This window comes from Podarcis tiliguerta (genome assembly GCF_965153285.1).
Source record: "Podarcis tiliguerta genome assembly, chromosome: 6".
Taxonomy (NCBI): domain Eukaryota; kingdom Metazoa; phylum Chordata; class Lepidosauria; order Squamata; family Lacertidae; genus Podarcis; species Podarcis tiliguerta.
In genome coordinates this window covers 10582227-10594792 of record NC_139539.1, presented here as the reverse complement: position 1 = coordinate 10594792, position 12566 = coordinate 10582227, and the positions used below count along the sequence as shown (strand labels likewise).

Below are 12566 nucleotides of genomic sequence, written 5' to 3'. Positions count from 1 at the left end.
ATAATAGGTGGAAGGGTGGGCATATAATGCTTAGGTCCAGTTAAATGTCAGCATGGTTTAAGAAGGCATGTTCAGTGTAGGTGGGACAATGTGGATTTTTGTGGGAATATTTTTAAACTCCTTTCTCAAGCACAATAGGAGGTACTGGTGGGCAAACTGGTGGCTGTGGATGCCATGTTGGTGACCTTGCCATATTAAATTTGTTAGATTTTTAGGTGCCACAAGACTCTCTGTTTGTTGCAACAGAATAACACACCTACCCTTCTGGAAGTTTTATTAAAAGGATATTTGAAAACATTGCACCAATTTTTTTATGATGCCCAGGATCTAAAGTCCTAGTAAAACCTTACAGATCATTCTTACAGCTCTTTCTTGGTTGTGTGATCCTATCTTCACAAGCATGCACAGCTTTTAACATTTCTTCTTAACTTTGTATCTTGTTTGAATCGGCAGTTAAAGACTTGCTATTGTTTTGTACAGCACATTGGAGAGTGCCTCTCATGTGTTTGACACATGTGCTAAAAGTAGCTCTTCAGATTAATCACCCAAGCTCCCCATGAACACTACTATTATTGTTCCCAAATTAGGTGTTATGACACCTTGGGATCTGATTATCATTAGGTAATTACACTTATGGGAATGCTCTGATTCAGCAGTGTGGATTAATGAGTGACATCACCTTTAGCAGTTGCACCAAGAAGTAATAGAACAGGATCACACCACCTGTTACCTCTGTTTCAGTATGTGGTTATTTTTCCCCTTGTAAGTTAAATAGAGGGGAAAGAAAAGGAAAAAGTAAGCTTTGCGTGGTCACAAAAATCTAAAATGTTGCATTGGTGAGGTTGTGGTGGGGAAAACATGGTGGGTGGATAAAGTTTTGGACTTGGACCAGGGAAATTGAGGTTCAAATTCTGCTTGGTTTAGTTACAAAAGTCACTGTGTGCAGTTTGCACTATTTCCCAGGATTGCTGTGAGAATAAAGGGGAGCAGGGAATGTAACAAGACACACTCTCTTGAGTTTCTTGCAGAAAGAATGGACTAAAAATGTAGGAAAATAAATAACCTTTGTAGGTTGTACCTTTGCATTACACTGTCAGTAAAGGCACTGACCCTACCTAGAACTGTCTGTATCAAACTTTATTTTGGTCACTGACCAGCATAAAGAACTGTCTGGTGTTTTTCTGTTCCACTGACACACTCCACTGGTGTACTGAATGGGCACTCTGCACACAAATGATGTCTATTCACAGAGGCTAAATTTGGGTGCCTTAATCTGGAGATCATTGCACACCACTGAGGACTTTGCACTAGGCCAGGGGTGGCCATCTACTTTCAAAATTAAAATCTACCCCCGTTTTTTAGGGGTTCAGGTCAAAGTGTGTGTGGGGGGGGGGTTAGGGACTTTTTTGCAGCTCTTCTGAGGGAGGAACAGCAGCAGCCACTAACCTTACGATCACTGGCCAGATAACAGCCTCCGTTTCTAAACTCCACCTTCCCTTCTGTAACAATAATGTTACAGAACAGGGAGAGGGGATGGGGCCGGAAGGGGGCCTGCAATCGACCAAAACCTCGCAGGGATCGACCAGTAGATCGCGATTGATGTGTTGGACATCCCTGCACTAGGCTAACGTGCGCTTAATTACTTGGAGGGTCTACAGGGCATGTACAGAATCCCAACTAAACCAGACTTCTCAGTAACACTGAGCACAACAGTTACACTATCTGTCTTCGCAACAGTTGTTTGAGGTAATTTAGTTGACTGTATGTGACTGATGCAAAGTGAGGTTCACGGCTTTTAGTCAGGATTTGAACTGAGGTCTGCACATCCTCAGTCCAACAGTCCATCCTCTAGCTTATGTTGGCTTTCTGCTTTTGTATCCTGCTGCATTAAGAGGGCTCAGGGCAATACTATACATTAAAAAGAAAAGTAAAGCTGATATGTTAATGCTTTTCCAGCAGCGTTTTGTTCCAGATGTATTGTGTGCTGGTGCTGTACTTTGCTTTTAATTTTGCATCTATTTAAGTATACTGAAGCAGAAAAAGCAGATCCCTCCTCACATTGCTTATGCATGTTACAGATGCTTTAAAACACGTGAAGCAGTAGCTAAACTGTTTGTGTGCAGAAATTCTGTGGATATGATCTTTTGAGCTGGTCACATTCTTGCTAAATCCAGATATTGTTTGGGTTAGTGTTTTTCTCCACATTACCCAAATTCTCTATTGAGCAGCCATGGCAGCAGTTAGTCCTGTGCAGAGATTATAGATTTCCAGGTGTACAATGATGTGATTGTACCATGTTTGTATATGCTTATGATAGCATAAACTTGCTTTTTCTAAAATAGGTTTTTAAAATCCATATATTCAGTCAGAGTTAGATTCTGAAGTAACAAGACAAATTTAAAACAACAACAACATTTTTTAAAAAAATCAGTATTCAGACAATATTATTTTGTTGGTTAGACCCAACTTTAGTATTGATATTGTCAAGAGTAGGGCCCTGGTTCCATTATCTACCACCAGCATATATGACACACACTAAAAAAGGAAGATAGGCCTTTAAATTTTATTTTACCCATGTAGTACGTGTTGCTTTATCTTTGTTTTTTGAACTGCATTCTAGGGAACTCTATATTTCTCAGAAGCTTACTCAAGTTCCTCACTGAGAACATCAGAAACAGTGGACAATCATCCCTGAAAGACAGCTTTCCCATTTCTCACAATCTTCCCCTACAATGGCCAATCACAGCAAAGTGCTATATAGCCTATGATACACTTTGAGTTTACACACACAGAGTGATGAGGTTGAATAGGCCTCTGATCATCATTCAGTGTGAACTGATTCTGCATGCTTAAACATGCCTCAGAACTTAGGTGGCCAGACTGGGGGTGTGGGGAGACAATAGATATTGAGAAGGTATAATTTCAGCAGGTGCAGCCTGTCTTCTTTTTCATCTGGCCACCCTGCCCAGAATCCATTGTAATGCAAGGAGTTCTTGCCAATCAACTCTGTGTGAAATGATTCCTTGAAAGAGGACAGTTTGAAAACCTCTTTTATAATCTTAGTAATTCATTGTGTAGAATCAGTGGGTTGTGCTTCTGATGGGGTCTGAAACATGTTATCTCTTTTTCTAAACGGAGCCCCTTTTAGGTGGCTAGACCCAAGTAACAACACACAAAGTGAAAACCAGTCCAAGCCTAGTCAGATACGACATTTGATTGTATTGGTTTTCCTTGTGGCTCTAGCTAATGCAAACTATATGGATAGGTTAGTAATATCAACCACCTGCCCCATTTCTTTAAAACACGTGGCACATCACACAATATATTATTTATTGACCCTGGGCAAACAACCCAGTACTGTGTTAACTACCAATAGGCTACGTCCTTACTTCCGACCTGATCCTACTTAAGCAACATGGAAAATTTGGCTCCTTACGATTTCATTAACAGATTATTCTGCCCTGTGGTCAGTAGAAGATATTGAATGTGTTTTTTTTATTAGGTTGCTCCTAATCTTGGGTGCGGGTGGCGCTGTGGTCTAAACCACAGAGATTGGGGCTTGCCGATCGGAAGGTCGGCAGTTCGGATCCCCGCAACGGGGTGAGCTCCCTTTGTTCGGTCCCAGCTTCCCACCTAGCAGTTCAAAAGCATGTCAAGTGCAAGTAGATAAATAGGTACTGCTCTGGCAGGAAGGTAAACAGCATTTCTGTGCGCTGCTCTTGTTCACCAGAAGCGGCTTTGTCATGCTGGCCACATGACTCGGAAGCTGTCTGCGGATAAACACCGGTTCCCTCGGCCTATAGAGTAAGATGAACGCGCAACCCCAGAGTTGTCCACGACTGGACCTAATGGTCAGGGGTACCTTTACCTTTAATCTTGGGTAGTGATGTAGTTGTATTGGCACCAAACATAATGGCATGGATCATTTCTTCATTGAAGTATCATAGCTTCCACTTACTGTGCTCATTGTCTCAGATGAATATCTTATCCCTTCTTGTAAGCAGGAAAAAAGTAGGATGTTGAAAGAGCAAATCCTGGGCCTATCAAATCATTGCAGAGTAAATGGAGTTCCTGTTGACTTTCAGCAGGATACCAATCACCACTGGCTTTTATAGGAGTTGGCCTATAATTTAGAGCAAATTACTGTGTATGATCTGAATCCCAAATCTGTTTTTTGCAAAGGCTGGTAAGGTTGTTTGTGGTCTTTTTAAAACAACAACAACAGGGAAATGAGGGCAAATCAATATGTGATTTTTGTGGCAGCTTTTACAGTATGTTTGTTCTCTCTTTCCCACAATACGTGGCTGTAGATTTCTAACCCAAATCATCAGTTGCTATAGGAGTTCATTATTGAAGACTAATGCTACCTTTTCCAATGCCTAAATGATAGTGCACATAGCAAATCTCAACATTCTTACTCATGGGTTAACCTTCAGTGTCATAATATTTATGTAAGACTGTGATGCTGCATTGATGAAACAGTTAACACATGCTTTACCAAGCTTTTAGCTGCTGTCTCTTGAGATGCAGCTGCTCGTTTTTTGTAACAAACAAATACAGTACATATTGGGCTGAATATAAGCCACCCTTGAAAATAGGCCGCAACTGTAAAATGAGATATTTTAAATGAAAGCTTCTCTACACAGTTAGAGGCTGCACTAAGGTTTTTAGAAGCCAGATTTTTATGGGGGGTGGGGGGTGGCATTTATTCAGACCAATACAAGGTTGTTGTTTTTAAAATAAAGTCATAAAGTCATTAGGGAGCTTTACACCTTACATTTAAAATGTACATCTAAAAATACAAGAAATGAATGTGCTCTGTGTGTTCTGTGATGTGTATGTTGTATAGGCATACACATCAAGAATCTACAGTTGGCTGTGGTTTTTTTAGTTGACTGTACACCTTTAAAGAGTGAACTTCATTTTTCTATCATGGAATGGAATGGCCCTTAGAAGCTGCAGCAATCCCACACAACAAGAAGAAAGGAGGACACAGTGAGTGTGTGATACTTTTTGCGTGACCAGCTAATGTTCAGTTGAATTACAACCTGCCTGGATTTGATAGAGAGATCAGTACATTAATCAAAACGATGGAAGAAATTGAAAAGGACATTTTAGAAAAAGTTGATTACGGGTATATTTTAATCTTTATTATTGTCCAGATTTCACAAGAAGTGTTCTGCTGAATTTTTGTGTTGGTTTCTGTGGTTGGATCTCTCTACCAGTGCTGAATAGGTTTGTAATTCTGTTGACATGGGTAGTGTTTAGAACCTCTATAGGCTTTGTTTCAAACCCACCCTACGTTATGAGTTGATGTATAAAGTCAGTGGGGAGGTATATTTCCTATTCTTGTGGTTCTTAACTATGGAACTTGCAGCATCTACTATGCCCTGTATATCAAACCTTCAAATCATTTTATGCTCAACTAGTGTGCTGTAAAGAGCCATAACATTTTTATTCTAGCAAGGTAAAGGTATGACCAAAGTATCTTCTGGTCACTTAAGAGTGCTGCATAATACACTTCTATCACACTTTTCCAGTGGCTGCTCTTCTTGCCTATTAAACTGTATTAGCACATATCTATAGTTCAGTTTTCCAAATTCATCATTGAAAGCTTGTATAGGTTGCTCACTTGTGGATTTCTTGTGTGGATCATAGGGGGGTGGTAGATTGGCCCAGAAGCTGCATCCTGAAAACATGTTTTCCTGACATCCACTAGTGAGGAAAGTCATTCCTTAGTTCTATACTAATGGAAAGCACATGCATGTCTTCTCGCTTCTTGGTAGCACACAGGACACTAGTCATACTGGAACGTTAGCAGTGCACACTGCATTTGTGCTGCCTGGATTCCAGGCTTCCACTGTGCTTGCAAATATATCAGTCAGCCTAGACTGGCTTCTTAATAGATCACTGCCTATGTTGACTATCACTGCAGTGACAACTTTGACATATGCTTCTCTGCCAGATGAGTGAATAAAAGAATTACACGAGTACATGAGTCTGCTTATTTGTCTGTTTAGGAGTGAATGCCTATATCTGTTGACAGATTCTCTCCAGGTAAAATGCTAGAAGGGTCAAATGTCCATTGTCGACAAAGGATGAGATCCTGTATCTCAGTCTTCCCTAAACTTGGAAGGGGGTGCAAAGTGGGGAAGGGGAGAGAATAGGGTTAATTGGTAGAATGTATTAATAGGAAACTTCATTTCAGAATGCTGTCACTTATGCAGTTTACAGAATATTCTTGGGTAGAGAGAATATTTTTGTTAAGAAAAGAACAAATTCTAAGCAATTCAGTTTTGTTTACATGTTCTATGCCAAGAAAGACATTTGAAAAGGAAAATGCATTTCTGAGTTTTTGATTTGATGCAATTGTGTTGTTTTTGGCAATAGCTTGGGGAATATTCTTGGAAGTATACTGCATTAAACTTTGATTGTTGGCTTTTAATGCCACCCTTGGTTATTTCCACATCCAGTGCTAATGTATAGCTCATGGGTAGGCAAACTAAGGCCTGGGTGCCAGAACTGGCCCAATCGCCTTCTAAATCTGGCCCACGGACATTCCGGGTATCAGTGTCCTTTTATTTAAAATGCATTTCTGGATTATTTGTGGGGCCTGCCTGGTGTTTTTACATGACTAGAATGTGTGCTTTTATTTAAAATGTACCTCTGGGTTATTTGTGGGGCATAGGAATTTGTTCACCCCCCCCCCATATAGTCCGTCCCCCCACAAGGTCTGAGGGACAGTGGACCGGCCCCCTGCTGAAAAAGTTTGCTGACCCCTGGCTCAAAGGATAGCTAAGGAGGATTATACTAACCTTTAAACATGTGATCTAGTCTGTCTTATCATAAGATCATAATAAAAGCCCTACTTTATTAAGCCAAACACCTGTCTACTTCAGCATCCTGTTCTCACTGTGCCCAGCCAAATGCCCATGGGAAGCCTGTAAGAAGGATTTGAGTGCAAGAGCACTTTCCCCACTTGCCTTTTCAGAAACTGGTATTCAGGCGCATTCTGTCTCCAACTGTGTAAGTAGAACAAAGCCATTGTGGCTAGCAGCCATTAGTAGCCTTCTCATACCTGAATTTGTCTAATCCTCTGTTAAAGCCATCCAGGTTGGAGACCATCACTACCTCTTGTGCTAGCATATTCTAGAGTTTAACTATATACTGTGTGCAGAATTAGCTCTTTTTGTCTGTTTCAAATCTTTCAACATTCAGCCTCGTTGGATTTACCCAAGTTCTAGTATTTTAAGAGACATGGTGTTTTTTTGCTGTCTAATTTGTTCACATTGTGCATACATTGTGTACATACATTGTACACCTTTATAATATCCTTTTTGACTTTTTCCTAAACACTTTAGAGTTAATAATAATAATAATAATACCCCTTCTATCTGGCTGGGTTTCCCCAGCCACTCTCTGTGGCTTCCAGCAAAATATAAAAATATAATAAAACATCAAACATTCAAAAACTTCCCCATAGAGGGCTGCCTTCAGATGTCTTCTAAAAGTTGTGTAGTTCTTTATCTCATTGATATCTGATGGCAGGGTGTTCCACAGGGCGGGTTCCACTACTATAAATGCCCTTTTCCTGGTTCCCTGCAGCTTCACTTCTCTCAGTGAGGGAAGTGAAGTTGCAGAAAACCAGGAAGAGGGCCTTCTCGGTAGTGGCACCCGTCCTGTGGAACAGTTCATTGAAATTATGCCCCAAATGTTGCAACTGTTCCTCACTGAGAATTCTCCATCTCCTTGATCATATTGGTTCCTTTTTTTATGAACCTTTTCCATTTCAATAAAATCCTTTTTGAGGCAGATGACCAGGATTGTACACAATATTTCAAACGTCGTTGCAGCATAGCTTTGCATAATGACATTATGTATTTGCAGCTTTATTTTATCCCCACACCCAATGATCCCTAGCGTGGCATTTGTCGTTTTCACAGCTGCCATGCATTGTGAACATCTTCATTGAGCTGTCTCCTATGCACTGAAGGTCTTGTTCCTGGGCAATCACTGTCATTTCAGCACCCATCAGCATATATGTAGAATTAGGATTAGTTTGGGCTACTTTACTTTTAGTCACTCATGGACAGTGTTGGGGAAAATATCTCAACTTTTAGGAGCCAGAATTAATTCTAAGGAACATTGGCTCCCCAGGAAGTCCATATTGATATGATCAGTGCAAAATCAGGAAACTTGCATGCCCATCTCACCACAGTATTGCTACAAACTCCAGACTTTCCTTTTAACAGTGATGTGGTGGAGCAGACATGAAGTGCTGCCACTTACTTCACATCAGGGATGATGTTGTTATCTTGGGGCACTATTTGACATTTCTCTCCTTGCTTACATGTGTGCAAGTCTACTCAGAATTAAGCCCTATTGGGTTGATGGGATTACTCTTAAATGTGTATACTGAGGATTTATTTATTTCTTAGTAAAGCAAGTCGTTATGTATAATACATATAGTTTACCAGTTTGTTCTCAGAGAGCTCATGTGCGGGGGGGACATCTTTTCCCTAAGTCTGCCCCTTCAACTTTTTCTGAAACTACATTGAAAGGGGGAAGTGGTTCTTTAAAAAGCCAGGCCAAACAAGGATGGAGGGAGGAATACAGAGGAAGAATGAGACAGCTTCAGGAGATGTTGGGTTCTGCATCAAATAAGGGCAGGGTTGCATACAGCCTCTGGGCCAACGACTGCCCATCTGTGTTCTAGAATACCAAGCTTGCTCTCTGCTCAGAATGACTATCCTCCCAATAAAATATATTTTGTGTGTGTAAGCCAGCTGGCCATTGTAGCTGATTGGCAGAAGTACAGGTAGTTACGAGGGAGGGGGATTAATCAAGCACAAGAGGTAGCTTGGAATGTTTCAAATGCACACTCTTTCATATTGGAGTAAAATAAAATTTAGTTATTCCAGCCATGCATGTACACACATACCCCACACTTGGGTTAATTGCATTAGTGACTATAACACAAATCAGTTGGGTACTAGCTTAGTAAAATAAGGTGCCAGCATTTTGAAGAAATACATGTGCTTTGTATTATTCAAATTGATCGTGCCTTTAGCATCCTTGCCTTTATTAGCATCCTAGTTAAAGACAAATTTTTGCACTTTATTTACACAGGCTTTGATTCTGATAATTCTTCAGGGGAGTTTTCAGAAGCAATTCATAAAGTCGATGTGGATGCCCACCGAAGTAATAGAACTGGAAGACACAATGGCGATGGACCAGTGCAAGAGAATGGAATCAAGAAACACAGGTATTCTCCAAAGCAGGCCTAACAGCAATTACTATCTGGTTCATGCAAATCATAGCAGGTTCTTTTGTTTGGACATCCATTAAGCAACCTTGCCACTTCCTGGGAAGAGAGGCTTAAATACATCTACAGTGGTACCTCTGGATACGCACACCTCTGGTTGCGTATCCTTCAGGACGTGAATGTGGCAAACCCGGAAGTATTTTTATGGGTCTCGTCACACGCAAAATTGCAGGCATCTCCAGTTGTGAATTCCTCAGGATCCGACCGGAGCTCCAGAACGGATCCTGTGTGCAACCGGAGGTACCACTGTATATACACAACTTAAGGAAACGCTTCTAAGAATTATGATAGGGAAGGGAAGCAGAAGCTAGCTTACTTGTGGGTGGTACTGCAGCCTGAAACATTTCTGTTTGGTTGTTTTTAACAAAAATTAATTCTATCTCTAAAACTTTGACCTAATTATTTTTGAAAAGAGGAAAACAAAGCAGCTTATAACAACAGCAGCAATAACAAAACTAGCAGCAACTGTTGGTTTTAAAGGCTGTCTCCCACATCATCACTTGAGAACACTATGGATAAATTGAAGATGGGGGAGTCACATCTTTTGGAAAGCAGCAAAATGAAGTTTTGTATGTTTGTTTACTCTCCTTGACTAAATAAAATGGGGATGACTCACTTGGTTGTGTACAGGCACTTGTTACTTGCCATATGTAAGCAAGTGAGAACTCAAGGCTGCCACGTCATGTGAACTGGCCTGGAGTGGCCTTGGTTAGATTGCTGCCTGTTAGCTTTAGTTCAAATAGAGTGCTCATATTCTAGTCTAATGCAGTCAGGTGACCTTGTCAGCCTAATTTCACTGTCAAGACTTTCTCTTGCTTTCTTCTGCATGGTTAATACTAGTTCTAGAACCTGCATTTATTTTACTTGTACGTCAGTCTCATTCTTTTGAATGGATCTTTCATTTCAAGTAGATATACCTAAGATCACAATCTTAGAATCAGTTTCTTTGTCTTTCCCTCTGGGTGTATTTAAAAATGCATGTAAGCAGTGAGAAGATTGTTCTTGCAACATCATAAAGTTGTGTGGTTTTGACAAAGTGCTGGAATCCTGGATAATTGATTGGAGTTCTGCATGAGTAAGGACTACATTGTTGGGACTTAGAAGTGACAGTTGCAGATGGATGCTTTTACCAAAAAGAGTTCAGTAGTGGTTTTAACCTGCTATTCTCTCTCCCCCACCCCCACCCCTCTACAGAACATCATTACCTGCACCAATGTTCACTAGGAGTGATTTCAGTATCTGGAGTATCTTAAAAAAATGCATTGGACTGGTGAGTTACTGTCACATACTGATGTAGTTTACCTGGTGCTTTTGATAAAATTTGCATTGCTTAGTGAGGGCAAAGGTCAAGTTTGCAGATGCAAAATAGAAGTACCAGAACTGTTGTGGTACAATGCAGAAAGCAAAGAGTGAAATTGGCTTGTTCTGTTATCCATACTGAAGTACAAAAAATACATAATATTATTACTGCTCTTTGTTCTGGTAATGAAGGCAGTGATAGTTTTGTAAAAGAAATAGCAGCACTTTGACTCTTCTGGTCCTAATTGCTAATTTTTCCTCTTTTCTCTCTTATTCCCCACCTTTTAAAGTTTTTTTTTTAAAGTTTCAATCTTTTTCTTTAAATGATTTTTGTGACGATTTGGTAGATAGTCCTGATACAAATTAAATCCTTAATGTATTGCTCCGTGTTGAGCACACATTTGAAATATTTCCTCAGACTATGCTTTCACATTACATTATTTATGTATCTGTGATTATAATTCCATATTTTGAAGATACTGGTCTGTTACTGTGGATCAGTCCCATGAATTGCCTGATGTAGACAGTTACCCAGCATTGAGAGGCAAGCTAGCAGGTGATATTTAACAATAATATTTCTTTTACCTTTTTGTGTTTTGTTGCCATTAGCACACATGACAAGATATCTGGGGCGTGAATGCTTATTGTGATAGTGCAAGCTTTCTAAATTTTGTTTTAACCACATTCTCTGTAAATCTGCTGCTTTAGTAGGAGGCTGACAGTGATTTTTAGCTGATGTCTCATGCTCCATTATACACCATGCCTCTGCATTTTATCATAGTTGCTCAAGCCCTTGTTTCTTATTCATATTGTATGCATTTTCTCTTGTACTGTTTAGGAGCTGTCTAAGATAACCATGCCCATTGCCTTCAATGAACCCTTGAGCTTCCTCCAGCGGATAACAGAATATATGGAACACACATACCTCATTAATAAAGCATGCAGTCATTCAAACTCGGTAGAAAGAATGCAGGTAATGTTAGCTATCATGCAGCTTTGTCCTTCAAATTCTTTCCATCGTGCATTTAAGATGGCTGGCTGCCTGCCTACGTAGAGTTGTGGGGGCTTATAGGAAGCAAGCTTATATGAATGTCCTAATAAGTTGCTTATTTGAGTGTTTAGCAATTTGCAGTAAGTATCATGAAAAGGTTTTATGTTCAGGTCACTCAACCATTGCAGAAGCAGCACCTTTTCAAAATTATTGTAAATCTGTCACGAACTGAGCTAAATGGCAGAATACCAGATCCCAGAGGTAACAGTATAGAAATTAAAATCCCGTAAAGGATCTTGTTGCTTTATTAAACCCCAACAATTTTAGCACTCATAATTTAGACATGACTATCCTCACAGCGGGTGGCGCTGTGGGTTAAAGCCTCAGTGCCTAGGGCTTGCCAATCGAAAGGTTGGTGGTTCGAATCCCCGTGGCGGGGTGCGCTCCCGCTGTTCGGTCCCAGCGCCTGCCAACCTAGCAGTTCGAAAGCACTCTCGGGTGCAAGTAGATAAATAGGGACCGCTTACTAGCGGGAAGGTAAACGGCGTTTCCGTGTGCGGCTCTGGCTCGCCAGAGCAGCGATGTCACGCTGGCCACGTGACCCGGAAGTGTCTTCGGACAGCGCTGGCCCTTGGCCTCTTTGAGTGAGATGGGCGCACAACCCTAGAGTCTGTCAAGACTGGCCCGTACGGGCAGGGGCACCTTTACCTTTACCTTTTTATCCTCACAGCACTAAAAACTCTTACAAATATAGAGGTTAAATGCACCTAATTCATGGTGACACCAGGTGATGAACCAGTTGGTGGCCCCATCCACTTGTCAAATTGGATCAAACTCTTGACACTCGGGGAAGCAAAAGGTCCAGCTGGAAGAGGTTCCTCACCTGTGGCTTAGAGAAAAGATTGCATCTCCAGAAGCAATTGGTCTTTTTTGTTTAGGGAACATTTAAAC

At 40.7% G+C, this 12566-nt stretch overlaps 1 protein-coding gene across 2 annotated transcripts in view; it reads left to right on the top strand.

Moving 5' to 3' along the window:
* Positions 1 to 12566, top strand: part of OSBPL2 (oxysterol binding protein like 2) — a 55829-nt gene that overhangs the window by 27355 nt on the left and 15908 nt on the right. For both annotated transcript variants that reach the window (XM_083447501.1, XM_083447500.1), the window contains 3 exons: positions 9130 to 9265; positions 10520 to 10595; positions 11463 to 11597. In XM_083447501.1, coding sequence (XP_083303627.1) covers positions 9130 to 9265; positions 10520 to 10595; positions 11463 to 11597 — 347 coding nt within the window. The remainder of the gene's footprint in view (positions 1 to 9129; positions 9266 to 10519; positions 10596 to 11462; positions 11598 to 12566) is intronic.